At 40.5% G+C, this 21,677-nt stretch overlaps 1 protein-coding gene across 1 annotated transcript; it reads left to right on the forward strand.

Moving 5' to 3' along the window:
* The first annotated feature begins 20,079 nt into the window (after positions 1–20,079).
* On the forward strand, positions 20,080–21,349 carry tcf21 (transcription factor 21). The gene is given in 2 exon segments (NM_001279574.1): positions 20,080–20,514; positions 21,260–21,349. Coding segments are annotated over 2 exon segments (525 nt in total).
* The last annotated feature ends 328 nt before the right edge of the window (positions 21,350–21,677 follow it).

The following is a 21,677-nucleotide window of genomic DNA, read 5'->3' on the forward strand; positions in this document are numbered from 1 at the left end:
AAAAGTGTGATACGTGTAGGAAATGTCAGTTTAAACAGATCCAAGCTGAAGATCATTGACGGCAAGACCTTTTATTTAAAGAAAAAGGGATTGGCTCACCTGTAAAAAAAAAAATGCTTTGGAATGATAATTTGACAAAAAGAAAGGCAGGTTGCACAAACTCTTTTAAGGGCTTACCACTGACAAATTTAAAAAGAAAGAAGTGGAGAACTAGGGTCCGCTGGCCATTTTGTCAACACCTCAGACAGACAGCCAATGTTTGGATAGGGAATTGGTTGCTATAAGCTTCGAAGAGTGGCTTCTTCCTCTTTTTCTACAAAACAGAGCACTCTGAAAACAAACTGTTGTAAGAACATGAAGAAGTGTGCCTAAAATGCACCGAACAGTCACAGCTGGAAACCACGTGGGCTGGTCACAGAACGGGGGGGACAATCACCCACGTGTGTGGTGTTACCCTTTATATACTGTGCATGTTAATCTATGTAAAAGCAGAGCACAGATGCAATATTCATAGTCAAGATTTTGGCCTTTCTTGCATGCGTGTTTTCAAGTGTGTGTGAGTTTAGGATCCTCCTAAACTTTCTGCTGGTAGAAGCCTACATTTGAACGTAATGGAGGGGAGGGGTGGGGAGGTGTTGACACAGAAGGATGTTTTGGGGTGGCATTTGGGGAGCGAGTTGGGGTGAAGGTGTAGAATGATGTCAGGGGAAGGAGGGCTATGTGATAAGGGGGGGTGTTGTGTTTTAGTGGCAAAGATTCTGGGGGGATTGTTTGCACCGTGTGTGGTATTGTTGAGTTTTTTGCAGATCTGCCCTTTTCTACTTGATCTGCTTTTGCACAGACTTGTATATGCGACTGATAAAACAAAGCAGCAAAAAATAAATAAAAAATAAAAATCTCCCACTCATTTATGAGCAACACACAAAAGGCATGCCCACGCACAGACACACAGAAATACACACACACACACACACACACACACACACTGATATCTAAATTAATGGTCTCCTTGGGGAGTCATCCAAAGGCCACGGGCGTTTGGGAGAAAAGATTCTTGGAAAAAGGCTTCATCATCAGAACATTCGCTCATTAGTATCCCCATCTCAGCTGTCCAGAGAGAGACAGAGGTACACTGAGGAATACACGGACAAGGTCATATACTTATCATGTTGAACAGGCATTTACTTTACAGTCTCTCGCAATGACATTAAGCAGCGAGTGACGAATCGCTACGGCACATGTGTAGCATACGAGCAGCGAAAGGGTTCGAGCAGCAGACGTAGTTAAAGGGTATATTTAGTTCAAAGAGAGTCCAAAAACAGAAAGAAAGAATAGAAAGAATTCTCCCTGTGAGTTAGACTCCCTTTGTCTCCTCAAGCCTCGCTCTGTGCAGGAAGTCATTAAAGAGTAAGCCAATAAAGCTGTGTCAGATATATTGTGTTCCCAGTCCTCCACAGAGATATAAAATATTGGCGTCCCATTCTCATCAGACATGAAGATCAGCATTTTACAGGCCCACAATGTCCTCCTTTGGAGTTCAGAAGGTTTACTGAAGTTATCAACTGCCTTTTTGTCGAGTTTCAACCTAATTGTTTCCGTTTTTTATTGAATGTGACTCATAAGAAAAGGGCGTCCTGGGTAATGAAAAGGTTCGCAGTGTGGGAAGGTTTATCTTCCCACGCAAATATTCAGATTGGAGAATGATCAGATGTAAATTCTCAAAGAAAAAAAGTATTTTTGGTAGGCATAATGATTGTAAAGACTTAAAGTGGCACTAATTAATGTGCAGCCACTAGTGGTCAGGGCATAGTATGAAGGTAGGGAAGATGCATATGGCCCTCTATCCCAGCTTTTAAAGTCATTATGGATATTTCACACATTTGGCAACAGTAATGAGCAGAGATGCATGTGCACTGATGTTAGGTGATGGCAGATGAAGGAGGAGGAGAAATTTCAGGGATTTTTTTTAAGTTTATGAAAGCTGAAGGTGGGAAAAAAAAGTAGAAAGCAGCTCTGTGGGGGTCTAGACAGGGGTCATTATAGCAATCCATTAAAATCTGGCTTACATCCATCAAGCTCTTTAAAGTCAGTTCAGTGATTTATTGGTCAAAAACTGACAAAAAGCCTCATAACTTAGAAGAAATTATGATTCTTACAGAGTGTGGCATCAACTTGTAGAAATTATTCTATAAGTTTTAAAATATCATTTCACACCTCTGACCTCTCCTTCAAGGCCAATAGATTAATCTGAAGTGACAATATATACAGAGCTATTTACAGCTAGTGCTTCCTCTTAAAGCTTCATGTTATTCATGTTGCTATTTTTACTGTTAAAAAACTTCTTTGATCAATATTTTGCTCATGTATCTAAATGTAACCAGGCTACTTGTATCTAACTGGAACTGGTACATCCCTTCTACTTACATATTCTGGATGTTCTGGATCCAAACCAGTATTTAGTGCTGTTTTACTGTATTTTTGATAAATGTATTCATTGTTTCATTGCCAAAAATATCATGGGCTTCAGCTAGCCAGCAACCATTCATCTGCTGGATTTAAGGTCCTAGAAAGGTAGCATTCAGTGGTCTTATCAGAGATGTTTTTTTGTTTATACTGGAAATGTCTGCACAGAGTTTAGGACCAGTACAATAAAATAAAAAAGGCCAGGTTAAGATAATATAGAAGTTTTAAATCAGGTTTTATATTACAATGATATCTTAATAAAATTCTTCATAAAACCTTAAAACATGTCAGTTATTCAGATATACTGTTTACAGCAATTCTCCTTTGCTGTCAAAAGTCTAAAAATCACACATTAGAGGTTTTAATTGCACTTTTTCCCACCAAGTCGTGCATGTTCACTTCATTTAATGTCACGGTACCGGCAAGAGAAAGAGTGAGTTTAATAAACGTTAACATGTTATTCTCAGGGTTCCGTCTACATGTGTGGGTGCTCGTCTGGAAGTTCAAATTGGCCATGGGGGAAGTGCTTGTGGTGATATACGGCATTTCTTTGTTCTCTGTTTGTCTCCCTTTTCCCCCTCATGCTCAGTTTTTAACATATTTGGACAAGTATTTTATATGTTACGCAAACAAAAAGGCTAGTTTGTAGGGAAAATAAGCAGCCCCTGTTGCTTTTTCAGTTGATAAGGATGTCCACGCTGCTCCAAAATAAATATACAGCAGATTAAAATTAGAATAAGAGAAGAATGTGTTATCCATGTTTCCTTTTCATATTTCATAGATAGATAGATAGATAGATAGATAGATAGATAGATAGATAGATAGATAGAGTGGGAAAAGAAGTGGACAATGAGCAATAAAACATGATGGAGGGATAGAGAAGGAGGGGGGGGTAAGGAGGAGAGGCTTATCCAAACAGACCTGTGCCAGGTTATTTTTACGACTGTCCCATCAGCCATTATCTGCCTGCTTTGTTATGGTTAGAAATAAATACAGACATGGGCAATACCAAGGAGCGGTATATTTGTGTGTGGGTGTGTGCTGGATTTTGTGTGAATGATTTTGAGTCTGTGTAGTATTGTGTAGCTTCGTGAACTTACGTTGGTCTAGCTTTCTCTGGCTCTTCTCCACGGCGGCAGCCAGGGAAGAGGGAAGATAACCACAACTGTTTACTCCATTTCATCAGACGCTCTTCTGGCCATTTTGGCCTTAATGGACACAGAGCAGAACTCGCCTTTTTATCTTCTTGCTCAATAAAAATCGTAGGAGCATGAGACTCTGTTTCTAAGCTAAATAAATATCTGCGTATTGACTGAGCTGGTGAGAAGAGAGTCTGTGTGTTTGTGAGAAGTGACAGAGAGGGGAATGTTCTGTGGGAAATGATTGCGAGTGACTTGTGGGAGAGAGAGGACTTCAACATAGATACATGATATCATGATATTTGGCATCAGAGTCTCATCTGTAAGCGTTCCAAACACCTGTGTTTAAGGCGTGGAATCAAGATAAACGAGGGGTTTAAACTTAGACATACAGAAAAATGTGTGTGTGTGTGTCTGCTTTTATGCACTGTGTTTGAAAGATCTAGCGTTATGTGTATTTAAAAGCCACTTATTATTCGCTGCTTATTTAAACACGCATTTCACTTTTGTGCAAATGTGAAATCTGCATGCACAGAGACACTGCGTTTACACACACCTGCCGCCTTAGGGGAAGCCAGTGACCGTGTGTTTTCAGCGGGTGTGTGTGATTTCTCACCCCATCTGGCCATGTGTGTGTGAGTGTGAGAGGAGCAGAGGTGACGGTGAGTTTGGAGCAGCAGAGAAATGATCTGCGGGGTTTATTATCTTTAATTAGCATCCAGGAGGAAAGAAATAGATAAGGGCCACCATTTAGCTGATGGATCTGCTCTTTGTTTATTCCCAAACCAAGAAAAAACACTGCTGTAAAAAAGCCCAGAAAATGGATTGAGGTGTCATCAGTACTGGAAAAGCCCAGATGCTTCAACTTATGTCTTTATTTAGGGTATTGTGGATGCATTGTCTTCAGTTATGATCACAGGAAGATAAACCAGAGCGAAAATAATAATAATTAAAGACTGAAAAGCAATTTTTTTTTTTTAATGGGAAGGTTGTATTGACTTGACTGAATGGACAGTAACTTACTAAAAACACCAACTTTAGCAAGTGAAGAAGATGGCAACTGTGTTGATGGCAACATTGCCAAAGTGCCCATAAGTAATACAGAAAGTACATCTCTGTCAATTCTTAGTTTTTACATATCAAAACATAATTTAATAAAATGATCTTGACCTTGGCAGGTCTCAATATACAACCTCAGTTTAATAACAACACATGCTATATTACACTATGTCATCATTTATTTAATAAAAACTCAGCCAAATACAGAAGAGGTGTGTCAAAAACTAAGTACGCCACTTCTTCAGTCATTCTGTTGTAGAGCTGCTGCTGTGCCTGAGATCATTGCCCTGTTGCATTACCCAGTTTGGGTCCAGCTTCAGCTGTCAGAAAGGCGACCTCACAGTTGAGTCTAGAATACTTTGGTATACAGAGGAGTTCATGGTCAAGTCAATGACTGTAAAGTGTCCAGGTCCTGTGCTTGCAAAACAAGCCCAAATAATCACCCCTCCACCAGCGTGTTTGACAGTTTGTATGTTTGTGCTGATATTCTGGGTTTGGTTTTTGCAATGCGTAGTGCTGTGCATAAAAAAAAAATCTCTACTTTTATCTTTCATCTGTGCAAACGACAAAGTTTTAGAAGTCTTGTGGTTTTTTTCAAATGCAACTTAGCAAACATAAGCAGTGCCAGTTTTTTTTTCTTCTTTTTTTTTGGAAAGGAGGCTTTCTCTTGGAAACCCATCCAAACAAACCATATTTTTTTTCTTGTACTGTCATGAACTTTAACATGCTAACTGAGGCATGTAGAGTCTGAGATGTAGCTCTTGGGTTTTTTGCTATTTTTCTCTGAGCAATCTGACCTTTGCTGGGACGTTCACTTCTGGGAAGATTGGCATGAAAAATCTTTCTCACAGTAAAATAACAAATTGTTTGGAAATGCCCTTATTGACATGGTTTTGTTCTGGCTTGAGGTTCCTCTGTTACCTGCCCACAGGTGGCCATGGGTGGGCCCTCCTCCGAGCTCCACCTGGTGGTGGAGCCTTCTCAGGTCCTGATCCTTGTCTGACACACCTGCTTTCCATCCTATCAGTGAGCGGCTTTTAAGGACCAGCTAGAGCCGCAATCCTCCACCAGATTGTTGTTGGTTAGTGAGCTTTGTTTTACCTTCTGTGAAAAGCTCTCCCCTGATTCCTAAGCTCGTCTTCATTTTCTGAGAGGGGAACTTAGGAAAGTCACCTGCCTGCACCGGTGTTTCCATGGAACCTTGGTCAGCCCATTCCCCTCCTGCTGCTGCCTCCCAGGAAAACATCAAGTAAAGACCAAATACAACAAGGACATTTCAACCTCACAGTAGCTCTGGCTCCCACTGACCACTCTCTCTTCTCCCAACACACACACAGTCACCTGAACCCAGCCCTAAGAAAAATCCCAGTCATTCCCCCAACCTCAAGTCGTTACTGCTTACTGTGACACCATTGTGTAAATTAACTTATTTGATTACACACTGTTAGTTCTTGGGTTGTGCTTTAGATTCCAAAACTTTGGCTTTTGACACTTACCGTTTTATATTCCCCAGATTGAAGGGCATCTTCATTAAGATCATTTCCGTACCTTGGCGCTATGGTTGTGCCAGCTGGTGCCTTTCCTGGGCTTTGGTTCTGTTAGCTGTCCCTTAGCTCTTGTGGTCCTCTGGGCTCCTCTTCCTGGCTGTCAGTGCTGTTTGGCCTTTGTTGGGTATTGTGGGCTCTGGTGGAGGCCTTTCTGCATGTTTCTAGCTCAAAACGTTAGTATCTGGTTTCGTATTGGCTTCCCTCACCACCACTGTATCTGTTGGTGTTTGGGCTCTGGTGATTCACGTGGTCTTGGTGGGAGTCGGGGTTTCCTCACCGCATGAACCAACATACTGCCTTTACATACTTCCCTTTTTTTAGTTGCTCGAGTACTGTATTTGGCTTCTGTATTTCAATGTGGTGGATTTTGCCCTCTTGCATAGTAGATGGTGCTTGGGCGGTGTTGGTGAGGACTTTGAGCACATGTTTACAAAGGTTCATCGCACACATGACTGGACGGGGACTTTCCTGAAGCACCCTGAAGAAAAAAAAAGGATCATTGCTGATGTCTTTCCTCCTTGAAATTGTGTTAACACACACCTGACTGCTGCAGACCAGCAAACTGCCAAATCTTCAGTGTTAATCGAGATGCTCACACTTACTGATGATCAGCTGATGAATTTCATTTGACTATCAGCACCTGGCTGCTACTTACCGTCTTTATTTCCATGGTAAGGGTGTATTTAGATTTTGTTAAACTAATATTAACACAGTGTCATATGCCGTGTTTCATTGTTCATCCGAGATAGTATTAACCTCATTTCAAGGAATGCTTCCTTGTCCACTGATTCATGTGAAGCCTCTGACCCACACAGACTCACCCACACACTTCTCACCTCTTAAGATGCAGACTTCTGCTATCAAATAAATAAGCTAGAAAGTAAATATGCATTAAACAGCTGGACTACAGCTGACACACCACAGTGACGGAGACCATTTGCCTATACTTGTGTGTCTGCATTTGAAAAAGAGTGCTTCATAAGCAATAACACTTCTCTGGAATATTAGCAGCAGGAGAGAAAATTAAGATTTGTTTAACATTTCAATAGTTTTTCACAGAAGGGGAAAGCATGAAATCATCGCAATAGTTAATAAATCACACACAAAGAAAGGTTACAATCCTGAACATAACATCTTATCAACGGGGGAAAAAGGAGAAAAGGGAGTATAACTAAAATCCCAGCTTTCTCCACTTCCAGGCAGCAAGTCAAAATGTTAAGAAAGAAAAATGAAACAGCAACTTAACGTACTAAGAGAATAAACAGCAAAGTCACTGCTTTAACATGATAACATGCATGACAAGCTAAAAGGTCTAGAAGGGCAGTATCTCACCCTTTGTATTCAGATGGCCTGTGATTGGCTGGTCAAGAGGTCACATATAGCAGAAGAAGCCAGTCACAGGCACGAACTGAAATGGGAGCAATTACAAATGCTTTATCTCTCCAGTTTATCAAATTATAGCACCACGGGTAATAAAATATGTCATGGCAAAGAATTCAAACCCGAAATGATTAAAATGATGTTTTTTGTATTTGTTCTTTGAACAGCATAATCTTTACCCGACTCTCCTGATCGCACAAGCATGACAAAATCTCAAAATCAGTGATCACTTAGAAGCGATTGGCTTCTAGGGAGTCGTAGTTAATGTTTCCCTCCAACACATTTCATCTACAGAAGCTTGGACGTTTAGCTTTTTATAAAGAAACCAGATATTTTGCAACACAGTTGTTAATCCCTTGGACTGATTTAAATAGGAGAACTGCTTCAACTCTGAGTCACCTAACATTTTCCATGGGAAAAAAGATCCTCACAGTTTACAAATCTATAGCACGAGGGATCTGAAATCCCTGACTCAGTTTCTGTTTATTCTTTATCTCCAACATTCCTGCCACTCAAGAGGTGTCATATGTGATGTAGATATGTAAAACATTTCTTTTTTTCAAACACATTCCCATAACCCCATTCATTTCCTGTAATTTTTCAACACTGACTGTTCTGTCAGTTTCCCAGAAAGTGGCTATAAATCTCATTTTTGGTTACATTTACACTTTCGTTCATGAATGTGACTTGCCAGCATCTTTATTTTTTTTTTATTTATCTTCATTTTTATGTAAATAAAACCTGTCATAATTTTGGATGGAAAACAGAAGGCATACATTATCCAGCGTTACACCTTGCTAGGTTGTCGGAGCCTCTGTTGTGTTTACAAATGCAATAATTATTCATAGCACAGATTCAACAAGGTGCTCGGAGATTTTGTTCCACATTGACATGATAGCATCACACAGCTGCTGTGGAATTGTCAGCTGCACATCCATTATGGGAATCTCTTGTTCGGCGACATCCCAAAGGTGCTCTATTGGGAACTGTCGAGGGCACTTGAGTACAATGAACTCATTATCATGTTCAAGAAACCAGTTAGAGATAATCTCTGCTTTGTTACTAAGGGGCCCAAAGTATGCCAGGAAATTGTCCCCCCGCAGCATTACAGCACCGGCAGCAGACTGAAGTGTTGATACAAGGCAGGATGGATCCATGTTTCATGTTCTTTACGCCAATTTCTGACCCTACCATCTAAATGCTGCAGCAGAAACTGAGACTCATCGGACCAGCCAACACTTTTTTTTTCAGTCCTCTGTTGGTTAGCCTGCGCAAACGTAAGCTTCAGTTTCCTGTTCTTAGCTCACAGGAGTGGCACGCGGTGTGGTCTACTGCTGCTGTAGCCCATCTGCCTCAAGGTTTAAAGCGTTGTGCATTTCAGAGATGCTCTTCTGCATATCTTAGTTGCACCAAGTGGTTATTTGTCTTACTGTTGCCTTCCTATCAGCTTGAAGCAGTCTGGCTATTCTCCTCTGGCCTTTAGAATCAGTAAAGGCATTTTTCACCCAGAGAACTGCCACTCACTGGATATTTTCTCTTTTTCAAACCATTCTTTATAAACCCCAGAGATGATTGTGTATGAAAATACCAGTAGATCAGCAGTTTCTGAAATATTCAGAGCAGCCTATCTGGCACCAAACCTTTCTTCCCCATTCTGACACTCAGTTTGAACTTCAGCAGGTTGTCTTGACCATGTTTACATGACTAAATGCACTCATTTGCTGTCATATGATTAGCTGTTTAGATAATTAAATTAATCAGCAGTCGAAATTCTTTATCTGAATTTCAGGAGCGGGACACGGCTCACACATTTCCCTTCCGGTTTTCGTGACTACATGTCGTCTTCCTGTACTTTTCACTGTTTGCTCTCATTTTTGTGTCCCACCTGCCCTTCCATTTTTCTCAGTTCTCACACCTCTCATTAGTACTTGGGGATCTGATCAACCAAGGAGATTCCCTTCCTCAAACTGCAGACTGAGGCCTAAGTCTATGCTTTTTTTCTGTGCTTTTTCAACATAGATTGTCAAGTCTAACTGCTAGTGAACAAGGCAGAACGTGTATTATATTTATCATATTTATTACAGTTAAAGTTATGAAGTGCTAACAGCCCAATGCTTTAGTCCGTTTAACAACTTTTTTTTAGATTTATTTTCATGCTGAACTTTTACACAACATGCTGCGGCAGTTTCATCAGAGAAATATGCAGGAACACACTGAGCATTAGGTGTGATCATCCAATAATTCGAAACCACAGAGATCAGCACACATCTGTTTGTGATTAAAGGTACCGAGCTGTTGTGTCTGTCCTCTGCTTCTAAGTGGGATTGTCTGTGAGCTGCACCGGAGCTTGGGTCACATTCACAAGTACACAAACAAACACGTGCGTGCACTAATGAGCTTACACACACTCTTGTCTGCTTCCTGCCCGGGGACTTGGGGTTCAGAGGTTGTCACGGGTCTCTCGAGATTTGATCTGAGCTCTGTGTGTGTGTGTGTGTGTGTGGATGTGTGTCAGGGCCATGCTTATCACATCTCACATTTCGCCTCTTAATCATCTCCAGTTAGCCTCCGGTAGCATTATGCCTGTGTCCCTTGGGACAATTAATAGACACACTCGCACAAAAACTAATTAGGGTGAAATGAAGTGTGAGAAGGTGCTGTGAAGGTTTGTTCATTTTAACACAAATACACAGACAGATGCCATCCAGACTGTGATATTACAAATGACTGGATAAAACACAGACCGGCAGATTTTGTAATATTTTTTGCTTTTCTTTCCATTTTCCCCCTTTTCGAATCCAATTTTTCTGTCATGAGCGCAACTGATGGCTTTTCGTGTTTATATTACAAGAGTGCATGAGATTTGTTGATGTTAATTTAATGCCTTGCTTCATGCTGGTGTACGAGAGTTTGTACGAGAGTTTGTGCGAGAGGGTGCGCGTCAGAGATTCTTCATATAAGTCAAATGTGCAATGTTTGTACAAGTTCCCTCGTTGTCCATCTGATTCACCCCTGAAGGGATGTATCAGCAGCACAGCCAGGGAGGAGCCTCGATGTGGATACGGTGGGGGTGACAGTTCCTCATGGGTTCTGGAGGGAGATTAGGCTGGAAGGAAGCAGTCAGGGAGGATAGGGATATGTGTAATGTCTTCGCCCAGGAAGCCAGAAGTTTTCCTGCAACTGGGGCAGTCAACACATCCCTGGCTATCAGCAGCTCTGGACGGTTTATCCGGCGATATCGGCAGGTTATGTGGGTGTATCTCACTCAAGCCTGGAGTTTGTTCATGCAGACAAGAGTGGGCTGACATCCCCTCACCCTGCCCTCCACCGAGTGCAGAGAAATACATATATACGAAAAAACACACACAGTATTCATGAAGAAGTTTGGGCATGTTTTGCCTGATTGTGTGGCCTCTTAAGGGACTGCTCCTATCTCTCTTCCTGGGGTCTGATAGTACTCAGTCTCCCTTTGCACCACGAGCTCCAGCAATCGACACTGAATGCCACAAAAAGTGTGTCTGTGTGTGTGTGAATCAGTGGTCTGTGCAACTATGATCTAACCAGGCTGCCTAGACAGAAGAGATATGATGGTGAGATCATTTGAAAGAGTAAGAAAAAAAAGAGATGAAGTTAATTTTCAGAATAAAGACCAATAAGATAAAGATGCATCTGCATCTGCAGCATCCGCAAGGAGCGATGTTGATAATAAATAAAACACACATACTCAGTGAAAAGATTTTTTCCCCCTTTGTAACAACCCAGGAATTTGTTCACATTATTTAAAAATGCTACAAAAACTTCTACAGATACACACCTGTCGCTTCCCCCTGAGTAATGAGGAGGAAGGAGATCAAAGCACAAAAATCTGATCCAGCCAATAAGAGTGCACCACTGTTTATCATCCCTCTCCTTCATCACCCTTTGTGTTAACAACAGCCTGACTAATCAGGTGTGAATAATACCAGTGACGGCCCAGCTTTGCACTTAATTAGGTGTGTGTAATGATATTTCTGACGTTACATCTCTTTTTATTCAGAGATCAGTGGGAGATTAGAGTGGCACGGCTCTATACAAAGAGTTTGTTTTGAATAACCTGCACTTTTGGAACACACGAACGCCGATCATCACAAAATTCTTCCATTGAATCTCAGATATCACTGCTTTGATTTAAACTTTGTAGTACCAGACACATTTTATATAGATAAAGAATAAAAAGTTAGTTTCATGCCTTTAAGTATTGGTATTATTGGACCAGTTGTGAATTTTTTTTTTTGCCTCACACAAATCTAGTAGAATTTCTTCTTTATTAATTAAAGAAAAATAAACTTACTCTTAATTTGCTCTTATGAAGAACACAGGGAACATGAAATCATGAGGACATATATAATTAGTCGTAGAATGTAGAATGAGAAGATACACAAAAGGAACATCATAAAAAAAAACAAAGCATGTAATTATACAAAAAACCAACAGCAACATATAAACATATCTAAAAACAAACAAAAAACCCACAGAAATACCAAAAGAGTGTCAAAGTGCTAATTAAAATCCAAGTATGTGTCTGCACATTGCTCTGTTCTACTAGTCTAAAAACACTGGAACTGAGCACTGGAGGCTGGAGCAAATACTGGCATAAGACTGTTGTCACACTCCAGCTCTCCTGAGTCTTCTTTCTGTTAGCAAAGACTTGCTTATGGTATTTGTTTGTTTAGACTTTCTTTCTGAACTCATACCTGCTCTATATGAGCTCAAATTCTTTCATTTTCATGACCTTCATAGCTGGCAAACCTGCTTTTCTGTTACACTGTTTGGTAATGAACACCCAGAATTTACAGTCCATGGTCGAATGGGTTTGTTTGTAAACTATCAATATGATATGATTGCTTTCTGATGATGCTTTGCCTTATACCTTCAGTCATCTAAAAAAAATTCCCATTAATTATAATTATTAGCGTGGCTTATGAGGTAACGAACCACAACATCCTTTATATATAAAGGACATATATACAGTTATGTGTAAAAGAAAGTTTTCATAGTCCTGTGATAAACTAAACACTTCCCATGATTTAATATCTTGGTCATCAACCTTTAGCTGTAATAAATTAAAGGGTATTTTTCTTTTTAATTTATCAGTCTCTCACATTGTTGTGGAAGACTTTTTGCCAATTCTTCTTTAGAACTTGCTTCAGTTTCTCAAGGCTTGTTGGCATTAATTTATGGAACATTAACAAACGCCTGAAAGCTCCAGACCAGCAAACTACCAAAGATTCTGATTTTAAAACATTACTCACACTTGCTGATCAGATATTGGCTCTTTTCCACAGCTTGTCTTTTATCCTGTCTTCCTCGCATCACTCCAACCAGCTGCTGGAGGTTTCTTCCCTTTAAAAAGGGAGTTTTTCCTTCCCACTGTCACCAGGTTTTTGCTCATTTGATTGTTGGGGTTTTCTCTGTACTATTGTAACAATATAAAGCTCTGAGATGACTAATCAAATTAATCAAGCGCATTTGATTAGCAGCAGCTGGCCATTATGTGCCCTCTTTATTCCTATGGAAGCAGTCATGGTGTACTTAGTCCTGTGAAATCTTTCTTTTTCCCACTGTACTTGTCGGCTTTACTTGTGTTATCCATATTCAAGCTGCGCTATAGAATTAAAGCTGAGGACCACTTTGAGGAAAAAAAAGGGTATTGTTGTTTGATCTAGTTCAAGTGTGTGGCTGCATCTTGACTTGATTTGTTTTGGCTAAACTGAACTCACCAGACCTGAAACAGCAGCAGTGAGTGGACAGACAGAGACGGAGGACAAATCTTGGTAAAAGAGATGAAGAAGTAGGAAGGGGAACAAATGGCTTCTGTGGTGCATCGGGGTCTGGGATCTCTGCCCTGTTAGAAGATCAAACCACACAGCCTTTCACCCTAACTCATCTAAACTGTACCACTGTGTGAGACAGAAAACCGAACAGGACTTCTCTCCTTCTCTGTGTTTATAAACTGTAACCTCAATCACAGTGACAGAGACCAGACCTCTGAAGCCCAGCACGGTCCCATTTTGTAATATACTGCCCAGTGCACAGTCAGAGCGTGCATACATACACACACAGACAGACTGGGACCCAAGTCATAGTCATAGGTTTCAGCTGAGGTTAGAAAGTGTAAGCCTTAGTAGAAAACATGCAAACACACTCGAACTGCAGCTGCATCACGTCTCACTTACTTCCGGCACGCTGCTCTTGGCACCCAGGCTAGCTGAACTTAAAGACATTTTTATTAACTATGTGTAGATGTTTCCAGGGTAGAGCCATCACTGCGTTTCCCATTTCACTTACAGCCTGTGAAATAGTCCCTATGCAAATATGTGATTTTCTTTGAACTCTGCAGCTTTTTACTCACATCTGTTTGTGCCTCTATCAAAAGTTTTTTTTGTTATCGACCTCCGTCTGTCCAACTCTAACATGACTTGTTCTTTCATCCTTAACCTGCTGCACGCAACGCACCTTTCAAGACAGGAACACGATATTGTCCAAAATCACCAGATTGAATTAAATTCTGCTTTAAATCCACAAGTTTATTTCATGTACTTTTGTTTTTTAAACTCACCTATTTCAGCTATCTCAAGGCTAAGAGGTTTTATTACTTTATATATAATATGTTAACAAATGGTGCTGTACTCACACTGGATATGTCCATTATCATCATCAGTCACAAGATTCAGGTGCTATCCTTAACCTTTAAGCATCCAGCAGGTCTCACATGACCTCTGTCTAGGGATAGGACTACAGTTAGAGTTAGGGTTGGGTTTCATTTTAACCACATACTCAACTTTTCAGAAACTAGAAGATCTTTCCTTTGAAGTAAAGTCTCATACATTAATTTCGGGAGGTAAACGAATTTCCATTTGCAGTTTCAGTGAGTTAAAATTTCTATTACAGTGAGTGGACATAACTCTAATCTTACCCCTAACAGCAAACAGGTAGCCAGTAACCTGATGGATGTTAAAAGGTAAATTAGAACTGCTTTTTTTCAGATAACTGCAATCATACAACTAACACTAAATGATTCAAACAATTTAAATGTTGCATATAGCACGTATGACTGTGCAAATGCCTTCTATATGTGCACAACATTATTTTCACATCAGGCCTGATTATTTCCAGACCTTTTGAATTAAGAAATCGGGTAAATAGAACCTGTTTGAGGTAAAAGATCTCAAAAAGCGACACGTCATGACGCGATCTTAAGAAATTCAAACACCTCTGAGAAACAAAGTCATTTACAATGATCAGTCTGAAAAGGGGTCAAAGCCATTTCTAAGGCTTTTTGACTCCAGTGAACCACACTGAAAGCCATTATCTACAATTGGAGTAAACCAGAAAACCAAACACTTTCTAGAGTAGCTGGCTTTTCAAAACTAGTCCAAGAATGCATTGATGACTTTACAAGATGACACAACAGAACCCAGAACAAGATGTAAATAGCTGCAGACCTCACCTGCCTCAGTTAAGGTCAGAGTTCATAACTCAACAATAAGAAAGAGACTGGGCAAAAATGGCATTCATGGGAGAATTTCAAGGTAAAGACCACTGCTGACCAAAAAGAACTCAAAGACTCACATTTGCCAAAAAAGAAAAGACAAAAAACCATCTTGATCATCACCCAAGACTATTTGGAAAAATATTCTGTGGATTGACAAGAAAAAAGTTGAACTTTTTGGAAGGTTTGAGTCCAGTCACATCTGCATAAAACTAACACAGGATTTCATAACAAGAACATCATACCAACAGTCAAACATGGTGGTGGTAGTGAGATGATCTGGGGCTGCTTTGCAGCTGCAGGACCTGGATGACTTGCTGTTATTGATGGAACCATGAATTCTACTCTGTCAGAAAATGCTGTCTGACCATCAGTCTATGCCTTAAAGCTCAAGCACACTTGGGTTATGCAGCAGAACGATAGTTTAAAATACCAGCAAATCCAGTCTGAATGGTTAAAATAAGACAATGGAATGGCCTAGTCAATGCCAGACTTAAATCTTATTGAGATGCTTTGTAATGACTTTACAGCAATTCATGCTCAAAACCCTCTGAATTAAAACAAAATTCAAAATTCCTGCACAGTGATGCTAAAGACTCATTGGCAGTTATCCCAAATGCTTGATTGCAGTTCTTGCTGCCAAAGGGTGGCACAACAGTTATTAGGTTTAGGGGAAAATCACTTTTTCAAATAGGGCCAGGTAGGTTTGTACGGGGTTTTTTTTTTCTTAGTGAATGAAATCTTCATTTAAAAAACTGCATTGTGTATTTATTCAAGTTATCCTATATCCCATATTAAAATTTGTTTGATGATCTGAAACATTTAAGTGTGACAAATATGCAAAAAAAAAAAAAAAACCCCACAGAAATCTGGATGGGGACAAATACTTTTTCAGTGCACTGTAACACTGATAAAGTGGACAATGATTTATTTTTAACTTCACTAATTCCACGATTCTCCAAGATATCGCTCATTTTCTTCATATCCATTTCCATTTGTTTGTGAAACCATTTACCACAGATGCACACACTTGTACAGATAAGTGTACTTGCATTCCAGAGACCATTACAGTCCAGCTCCCTCACACTATAAGGACAAGACTTCCAGGTCATTAACCTACACTGTGACAGAATATCAGTCTTATTCTAGAAAATCACTGTTTGCCTTCCCCCGGATGTTCCTGTCACTGAATATCAAAGGATTGCAGTCTTGTCTTGTTGAAATAATATATTTCCACTCCCATAAGCATGTTCATAATTCTCTCTTATTGCTCAGTTTGTCCACAACATCCTTTTGCCCTGCTTTCTCCTCTCCTCGCTGTAACTTTGCACTCTCTGCAACCTCTCATTTAATTATTTTTCTTTGATTTTCTTTTTTTAGGAACGCTTGAACTGAGGTGCATATGCGTGTGTGTGTGTGTGTGTGTGTGTGTGTGTGTGTGTGTGTGTGTGTGTGTGTGTGTGTGTGTGTGTGTGTGTGTGTGTGTGTGTGTGTTTTGTGGGAGTATAGCTGTGATAAGGGACAGGGAACTGGAGTGCTAAGACTTAGATGGATGATGTTTTTCTCGCCCTAAGCCTCACTCCAGAGTTAGAGTTTCTCCCCTCCAGCTATATCAACCAGCTAGTTTCATTTTTTTGTTGTTTTTCATTCAACCCCTTTGAGTCACAAAAACATGAGCATGGACTGTAAACACAACAGTGTTTTTGCTTTTTTCCACGATTCCTTTCGATTTCATTTGTCAATTGTTTCGCCGCAACATACCGTCCCTTGAGGTTTTTCGCCTTTTTAAGCAAACACGCACAATGTTTGAAACCTGAGTAAAGAAATCAAAAGAGAAACATGTTTTAGTGAAACTAAAGCCACACTTATTCATCTTTGCTCTGTAAAAAAAACTGAAATGAGGTGAAAAAAATAATCTCTATTGTCATTGCTCACTGATAACTTCATGTCACTGTATAGACGTTAACTCTAGGCAATAATGACATCAGACTCTTTTTCAGTAACACGATAAATTCGTCTGATGCTGTGAAATACTGATAACATCAGGTTAATGCTATAGCTTGAAGTGTATTTTCCTCTAAACCATCTGTCTTGACTTTGTGCCAGACAAAATGATCATGTTTGATTAACACTTGCAGCAGTGTTAGATAAACTGCTGCCTCAAGGGGTGGGGGGGGGCACAATGTCATAGCGCATGAACATATCTTTACATGCACACTGTGAATAAAACTTGTGCTTTCCAGAAGCAACTTCTATGACAAAAAGTCCAGACATCATAATATATGAACATGATGGCTTGTGTAGTCTCTCAATGAGGGTTCAGTTACACCTCTACATTTGTATGGGTGGGGTAGCACAGTGGTGTGGAAGGCTCTGAGACTCTGACACAGCTTCTTCTTCACTCACCTCCATGTGTTTATAAACCACTTTGAATTCAGTCATTAGCTATTATTAATCTCTGGCTCTCTTCCACAGTGTGTCTTGTCCTGTCTTTCTTCCCTCACCCCCATCTGGTGACAGCAGATGGCTGCACCTTCCTGTTTGCATATAATGCATATAATGCAATGAACACATGGAACATTTTAAAATTTAGTTTAAGTTTCACCTCATTAGTATCCGTTTGGACAACAGTATCTATCTGATCCAATTCATGTTACAAGTCAAAACACTCATTGTCTTGGACATTGCATTCTTTTCTGTTTCTTTTCTATGATTTTCAAATAACAGATTTAGCATTTGCTGTTTTTTTTAACACACTGTTGTCTTAAACATGTAACAGAGGTGTTCCTGTGCATGTGTCTGTGAGAGGAGAGAGAGAGACAGATGATAATGACACACAGGATCAGGTGTCCCCCTCGGTGGCCCTGCGAACAACATCTGGAACCCGTCCCTGCCTGGTGACATCACACAACCAGCCTAACCTTTGGCCCCAAACCGGCTAATTAGCAGCATGTCCCTCCATAAGTGCCAGGGTCCCCACTTTTTTTCTCTCTCTCCATCTTTCTCACTGCCCCCTCTCCACCTGTTGCCTCATGTCACTGTGAGTATGAGTGAGGCTCTGAGAGGGCAAAATGCTCACTGAAAGACTCTCCTAAACACTTACAGGACCTTTTTTTTTGTTATTATTATTGAGAAGAAGGGAATGCCCACTCACCACATAGGGTTTCTCTGCTTTATAGGCCACATGTGAATTTAAGTAAGTGTACAAGTTATATTTATGACAGTGTTACATCAGGGCCTGTGTTTTATCGACACACAGGACAGAGAAAAAAAGGTTTTCGTGAGCTATTTTTGTTCGACTCCCTTTCCCTCTCTGTTTCTCTCTGGTGGATCCATGTATCTCAGAGGTGATCATCAATCTAACAGACTCTATTATTACTTTTCAACTAAGTGCTTTGATTTCCAGCCCACCCAGAAGATTAAACCCCCTTCTTCCTCTCTTCCCTCTCCCTCCTTTCCCCCCCACTTATCTTTTTTTTCTCTTTGCTCTGCTTTCTTACTCAGGTCCTTACATCTGTCCTGTATTTCTTTCCAAAGAGCTTTGTTCTTCCTCTATCTTTTTTAAGGCTTTTCCACTTGAAGAAGTGCAGCCCAGCCAAAATGGAAGGATTTCACTGTGTGTTTCTTATCGATAAATTAGATAATACCCGTTTGGATGCACTGTGACACCGGAAGCTACGGGGCTAAAGGTCAGCTCTCAGGAGACACACCTCTTATCCTGCACACTTCAGCTGTGTAGCCAACGGCTCTGCTCGCACAAACACAAACCCACAAACACAATCCCGCATCCCAGGAGGAAAGACCTGGAGCTTCATGCAAACTCGTCAGATTTCAGTGTAATGACGAACAGTTTAAACAAAAAAAGCAAGTGAACAGGAAGCATGGGATTATCAGTAATGTACCCCAAAGGTTTCTCACCGGAGCTCCAGAGACCTCTGTTGTTTGGACTTGGGCCTGAGTGGGCTGGTGCATGGAGCATCAGTGTGGAATGATGTGGAAGGCCAAACAGGGGATTGTGGGTGCCAGGTATCTATTACATCAGAGGGGACTGAGGCGCCAGTTTGCCATTTGAGACGTGACACCACTCCAAAATCCCCACACCCACTGTCCTTGCACTTTATTCTGTTAACTGGCAAGATGTGCTGAAAGTTATGCGGACACTGTGAGCGGAACTGGCTAAACTGTGATCCTTTTGGAGTTGGATTGCAATTATTTTGCACAAATCTAATTTCCTAATTCATTATTCAATGAAATAAAAAATAAAAAGACTACTTTTTCTTGTAATTAAGAAACAGCATATCAATACACAGATTAAATTTGTATTTTGCTAATGGTTAGTTCATTTCCAGTTTCTAAGAATGCACGTCTTTATTCGTGTTAATGCATTAAAAAAAGATTTTATTTATTAATCACTTTATTGTGAACCCTACTTCAGTTTGCATAGTTTAAGGAGTGCAGTTGTGTGCTGTGACCACTGTAACTACATAATTTGAAGGTCTCAATCAAGACAAAGGTTAACTTAAAACACAGTAGATGTATAGAACTGTTGGATGGACCATGCATGTAGTTGCCAATGTAATTTTTCAGTAATTATGACAAAAGGTTCAAGAAAGAAAGAAAGAAATTCTATGTATAAATGCACCTGTCTCTCTTTTTTTATGAGGAAATCACATGTTCCGGGTTGAACAGTGATTAAAATAAAACACGTCCTACATCTCGGGCTCATCCAGGGTCCCTTGGGATCCTCGAAACCTTTGGGGAGCCAACAAGAAAGATCAGCACCGCTGTCTCCTCCCAGCATGTGGTAACGCCCTCTCTGGTCACAAAGATAAAAAAGTCTGTTCCTTTCTGCACAGTTAGTTTTTCATGAACATCCAGCGCACACCCTGTTCGATCGTGTCCAGCCGAAGAATTCTGCTCCCATGTTTTGAGCCCGCTTCAGTGGGAAGACGGTACAAATATGTCCACCGGGTCTCTCAGCGATGTCGACGACGAGCTCCTGGACGGCATCCTGAAGTTTGGTTCCTCCGGTAAAGATTCCAACGAGAGCACGGAGGAGAGCTCAAACGGCGAGGGTTCATGCGCAAACGAGGAACGGAGAGAAACGCCCGGCAAAAAACGGAAGACAACGTCCAGGAAAACGGCGCCCAAGGGTGTGGCACAACAGGAGGGCAAGCAGGTGCAGAGGAACGCGGCCAACGCCCGGGAAAGAGCCAGGATGAGAGTCCTCTCCAAAGCCTTCTCCCGGCTTAAGACCTCCTTACCCTGGGTACCACCGGATACCAAGCTCTCCAAACTGGACACACTGCGCCTGGCGTCTAGCTACATAGCGCACCTCCGACAGATACTGGCCAACGACAAATACGAAAATGGATATATCCACCCTGTTAACCTGGTGAGAATGGGCTTATACTTTTTTGCTCCCCCAATTTCCACACTTCCAATTTGGAGTTTTAATATAATAATGTTGTCAAATACCTGAATCATTTTTAATAAAAATCCAATGTTGTTTCGTTATTTTAACGTGGTCTGCAAAGGCCAAATTATAGGCCTCAATTACTCAAGCAAGGTGACAAACGAGAGCGATCGCTCAGCCAGGCAGGTGCATGAGGGAGGTAAAAACAAACAAACAGCCAGCCTCATGCAAGCGTTATAAATACCCGACAGTTTACAATCACTGTAGGCTGCAGACCAAGAAGTGCAATTGGAAATAATTTCATCGTTAGGCCATCAGTGCCGGCAGTGATTTGTTGGGGAGACAGGTGAAATTAATGTTGCAGTGATGTACTTTTTAAAAATAACTCTTTGGAGTAATTTGAAAAAAAAAAAAAACTGATTGCAATTCAAAATTATTTATTAAACGCTAGAACTGAACTTCATTAAATATGAATATTGCAGCCAGAAAACGTTAAATAAATGTTCCACGTTATAGCTTTATATTGTGGCCTTTGTGACTAAAATGTTTGTTTTAATGACACCCAAGATTACTAAGAGAGTGTTTGCTCCATATGAATTATGTTTTTATTATGTTTACCTAATGGGTTAAGGTGATTCCACGCATACTGGCTTTGAATTTAGGTTTGATTTAGTCTAAACTCTTTGACGGTGCACGCTCTAACTGGTTGCGTTTTCCTCCGCAGACGTGGCCTTTCATGGTTGCAGGTAAACCGGAGAACGATTTGAAGGAGATGCTGAACTCAACGAGGTTGTGCGGAACTACGGCGTCTTGATGCAGCCCAGTGGCAGCAGCTCTTTGCCTTTTTAAAGGAACAATGGAAAAAAAAAATCCTATAGTGACTGAAATGCAAGTCTCATCTCTGCAGACTTTGAGTGGGAATAACGGGAGGGTATCCCACTCTCCTTCGTTCCCGTAAAGAAAAAAAATCGTTTATTTAAATACATTGTGATCTTTTATCTTTGCTGGTTCAAAGATAAACTTTGTACTTTAAATTGCTTTTTTTGTTTTCTTTTTTTTCTTTTTCTTTCTTTTCTTTCTTTCTTTTTTCAAAAAATAATAATCTGCAGATGCGTTTTTACTGATGCAGGCCTGTGTTTTGC

The sequence above is a fragment of the Oreochromis niloticus genome, linkage group LG15, assembly GCF_001858045.2.
Source record: "Oreochromis niloticus isolate F11D_XX linkage group LG15, O_niloticus_UMD_NMBU, whole genome shotgun sequence".
NCBI classification, from domain to species: Eukaryota; Metazoa; Chordata; class Actinopteri; order Cichliformes; family Cichlidae; genus Oreochromis; species Oreochromis niloticus.